The sequence below is a fragment of the Gekko japonicus genome, unplaced genomic scaffold (genome assembly GCF_001447785.1).
Source record: "Gekko japonicus isolate JY-2015 unplaced genomic scaffold, Gekko_japonicus_V1.1 scaffold721, whole genome shotgun sequence".
Lineage (NCBI taxonomy): Eukaryota > Metazoa > Chordata > Lepidosauria > Squamata > Gekkonidae > Gekko > Gekko japonicus.
In genome coordinates, this window is record NW_015169195.1 from 537,767 (window position 1) to 542,360 (window position 4,594).

Genomic DNA, 4,594 nt, shown 5'->3' on the forward strand with positions numbered 1-4,594 from the left:
CAAGTGCCAAGAAGAAGCCTCAAAGGGTTTTTCTGCATCAGGTTACAATCACTTCAAATAAAGTTTTCGGGTTTTTTCCCTCTCCCCCTCAAATGCAAAACTATTTCTCGCAAACTCTAAACGTGAACTCACAAGCCCTGGACTTAAGCCTTGTCCCGCCTTTTTTTTTTTTTTTTAAAGTACTATTATTAGTGGTAGCCGTAGAAAAATAAAACTAAAAAAACGTAAAACCGACAGCAATCGTCGGCTCGATTCCATTCATTAACCGCTCACACCATATGGGGCTATTCTCCTCCCGAGGTTTCCCTTTCTTCTGGCAAGGCAAAGCCCATCAACGGCGGCCTCCTTCACAGCCCTCCTCCCCCTCCCCTCCCCCCACTCCTCGCCTCGCGTCGTGTCCTGGAAAAGTTGCTGGGAGGAAAGCGGGGCGGGGGGAGTTTTGGGCGACCGCCGCCACCTCCTGCGCTTGGAAGCGAGAAGTGATGTTGGGTGACGGTCCCTTACGCAGGCAACTTAGGCGTCGGTTTCAAGGCTCCTCCCTTCTGGTGAAAGGCAGACTGCGGGGCGCCTGGAAACCGGTTCGAGGGAGAGAGAAGGGCTTGAGGGATTGCTGCAAATGGTCAGGCGGCAGCCGTGGCGGAGGAAGAAGAAGAGGCGGCGGCAAGAGCGGCGGGAGGACGGAGAGCAGCCGGAGGCGTCGCGCGCTCTGCCTGGCTGGCTGCAGAGTCGAGACCCGGCGGCGGAGCGGAGGCTGGTGCTCCCGGGGTGGCCCCTTGGCGCCCGCCGCTGCCTTCCCCTCCTCTCCCCCGCCTTCCCTTCATGAGTCTCAAGTTTGAGCTGGTCAGCGAAGGGGAAGGCGAGAAGCAGCAGCCTGGCTAGGGGGGCGCAGCGAGCGGCGAGAGGAGCAGCAGGCGCCGGCCAAGTATGGCTGAGAAGTGGGCTGTGCAAGTTTGCAGCGGGGCGGCAGCGGGAGCAACGGCGGCGGCGGGCGGGCGAGCCAGCGGGCGTCCTGGCCGGCTGCTGCTGGCGCTGCGGCTGCTGCTGCTCTGGGCGGAGGCTCCGGTGCTTCCCGCACGGGGTCAGGCGCAGCAGCAGCAGCAGTACAACGGCGAGCGGGGCATCTCCGTGCCGGACCACGGCTACTGCCAGCCCATCACCATCCCGCTGTGCACCGACATCGCCTACAACCAGACCATCATGCCCAACTTGCTGGGCCACACCAACCAGGAGGACGCCGGCCTGGAGGTGCACCAGTTCTACCCGCTCGTCAAGGTGCAGTGCTCGGCCGAGCTCAAGTTCTTCCTGTGCTCCATGTACGCGCCCGTCTGCACCGTGCTGGAGCAGGCGCTGCCGCCCTGCCGCTCCCTCTGCGAGCGGGCGCGCCAGGGCTGCGAGGCGCTCATGAACAAGTTCGGCTTCCAGTGGCCCGACACGCTGCGCTGCGAGAAGTTCCCGGTGCACGGCGCCGGCGAGCTCTGCGTGGGCCAGAACACCTCCGAGCGCGGCACGCCCACCCCCTCGCTGGGGCCCGAGTTCTGGACCAGCAACCCCCAGCTGCGGCCCGGGGGCGGCGGCGGGGCGGGGGGAGGGGGCCACCTAGCGGAGAGGGCCGGTCGCTACACCTGCCCCCGGGGCCTCAAGGTGCCTTCCTACCTCAACTACCGCTTCCTGGGCGAGAAGGACTGTGGGGCCCCTTGCGAGCCCGGCCGCCCTTATGGGCTCATGTACTTTGGGCAAGAGGAGCTGCGCTTCTCCCGCACCTGGATCGGCATCTGGTCCGTGCTGTGCTGCGCCTCCACTCTCTTCACGGTGCTGACCTACCTGGTGGACATGAAGCGCTTCAGCTACCCAGAGAGGCCCATCATCTTCCTCTCGGGGTGCTACACCGCCGTGGCCGTCGCCTACATCGCGGGCTTCCTGCTGGAGGAGAAGGTGGTCTGCAATGAGCGCTTTGCGGAGGACGGCTCGCGGACGGTGGCCCAGGGCACCAAGCGTGAGGGGTGCACCATCCTCTTCATGATGCTGTATTTCTTTGGCATGGCCAGCTCCATCTGGTGGGTCATCCTCTCTCTCACCTGGTTCCTGGCCGCTGGCATGAAGTGGGGCCACGAGGCCATCGAAGCCAACTCCCAGTACTTCCATCTGGCTGCCTGGGCTGTGCCTGCTATCAAAACCATCACTATCTTGGCCTTGGGGCAGGTAGATGGGGATGTGCTTAGTGGCGTCTGCTTTGTGGGCATCAACAACGTGGATGCCTTGCGGGGCTTTGTGCTTGCTCCTTTATTCGTTTACTTGTTCATTGGCACCTCCTTTCTGCTGGCTGGATTTGTGTCCCTCTTCAGAATTAGGACCATCATGAAGCACGATGGGACCAAGACAGAAAAGCTGGAGAAACTGATGGTGAGGATAGGGATCTTCAGCGTCCTCTACACGGTACCTGCCACCATTGTAATTGCCTGCTACTTTTACGAGCAAGCTTTTAGGGAACAATGGGAAAAGAGTTGGTTTGCTCAGAGCTGCAAGACCTATGCCATCCTGTGTCCCAGTAACCACCACCATCCTCCTATGAGCCCAGACTTCACGGTCTTCATGATCAAATATCTCATGACTTTAATTGTAGGCATAACTTCAGGCTTCTGGATCTGGTCTGGGAAGACACTCAATTCCTGGAGAAAGTTTTACACCAGACTCACCAACAGCAAGCAAGGGGAAACGACTGTGTGAAATTCATACAGCCAATTAAGGATAGCAGGCAGAAGGACCTTGCTGTGTCTGCCCATTGTCCCAGCCACAGAGGGAAGGGAGATGCTCGTATGCTCATACAACCATTCCTTGGACTCCCTCCCTCCTCAGCCTACAAGGACCTGAAAGGAAAGAGGCTGGTGGAAGGACAGACCTTTTTCTTCCTCTCTTCATTCAGCTGGGACTAAGCTTACTAAAAAGTTGGGAATGTGGCTTTGCGATTGTTGTAAATAGCCTCTGTAAGATTTTGTAAGTATATTTGTATTTAAATTGCAAAGTTCTCTGTTTCATAACTATTTAGAACTTTTTTTAACCCGTTTGCAGACTTCTTTTTAAAAAGAGAACGTTCCATTTTTTAAAAGTGAGAGATGGAAACAGAGGAACCAAAACAGTCCCTTTTTTCTTCAGCCCACTTGTTGCTTTTCAAATCAAGACTGACTTTTATTTCATAAGCAGTTGTAATACCCAAATAGTTTGCATGATGCTCCACTGATTGCAGCAGAACAAATGGTCTTCGGGAAGTTGCAGGCACTTGATTTCTGTCTGCTCCATAACAAATACAAGCAAGGAATGGAAGAGGCTAAGCCTTCTCTTTCTCTGTATGGCCTGGAGAAGTAAAGGAGGAAGCAGTTTTACCTGTTCTAGCTCCTCTGTGGGAGGGGCCTGGGGGGGAGGGAACCATATGCTAGTCAGTTGCATTCCTAGTAGTCCTTGCCTAAGAAAACTTTCAGTAGGCAAACTCTTGGTGAGAAACAGTCTCCCTAGCCCTAACTAAAGGTGTGACCAGTTTTAAGGTGCATGAAATTGAAAGGTCATGAATAAATGCTTCTCCCCAGCTGAATCTGTACAGCGTGTCTGATAGTTTTAAGAACTGTCACAGAAACCTAACTTTTCGCTTAACTTTGTGTACTATACCATTTGTTTTTAAGCCATGGAAAAGCAATTCCTCCCTTCTGTATTCTACAGAAATGGAACTGTTTGGTTGTCATGTCTGTTCAGTAGCTGGGTGGAAAGGAACCTTTGGAGATTTGTTGTGATTTGGTGTTCTGTTTCTTAACAGAATGCGTTTAGCAGTTTTGCTGCAGGAGACTTACCAAGGACTACTGAACTGGTTTTATGGACGAGTTCAGCAAGGCCAAGAATAAAGAGGAAAATAAAAAGGTCTCAGCAACTTGGTTTATTTGGATTTTCAAAGTATTTATAACATTTACATTTCATTTCTAGAAATTTTTATGAGCTACTGGGGCTTAATTCCTCCCTGTTAATAGTGATTGAAAAGCATAATAATTTATGACACCAGTAAGAAGAAATATAAACTGAGAGGCCGTGAGGCCCAAAGAATCTACAAGCTTGACATTTCGGTGTACTAATTTATATGTAAAGCTAAGAGAGCCCAAATGTGACTGGTCTACTCTCTCTCTCTCTAAACTGTTACAGGTCCTATTTCCTTACCAGGCTTATAAAGATGCGTCAAATTCCCTAAACTGTTACAGGTCCTATTTCGTTAACAGGTTTATAAAGATGCGTCAAATTTAACTAGCAAATGCATTTTAATATTTAATCCTTTGTATGGCAAAACAGACTTGCTGCTTTTCTGATTGTACTGTTTCAGACTTTTTATATAAGCACCTGTCAAATATTATCTTCAACTTACCATATCCTAGAATGCATAACAATGTGAATTTGATATGCGTTTTTTCCTGTTCTCTATCAAAATCATTTATATTTATAGAGGAATAGAAAGTTTATATATATAAATATATATATAAATACATATTTTTAATTTCTTTGAAATAAATTGAGGTTTTGTACAAAATTACCTTGTCCTTTTAAAAATTCTTCATGGAAACTT

General features: G+C 51.2%; 1 protein-coding gene across 1 annotated transcript; it reads left to right on the forward strand.

Moving 5' to 3' along the window:
- The first annotated feature begins 576 nt into the window (after positions 1–576).
- Positions 577–4,370, forward strand: FZD1 (frizzled class receptor 1). The gene has a single exon (XM_015416312.1). The coding sequence runs from the start codon at positions 925–927 to the stop codon at positions 2,722–2,724; it is 1,800 nt and encodes a 599-aa protein (XP_015271798.1). The 5' UTR covers positions 577–924; the 3' UTR covers positions 2,725–4,370.
- The last annotated feature ends 224 nt before the right edge of the window (positions 4,371–4,594 follow it).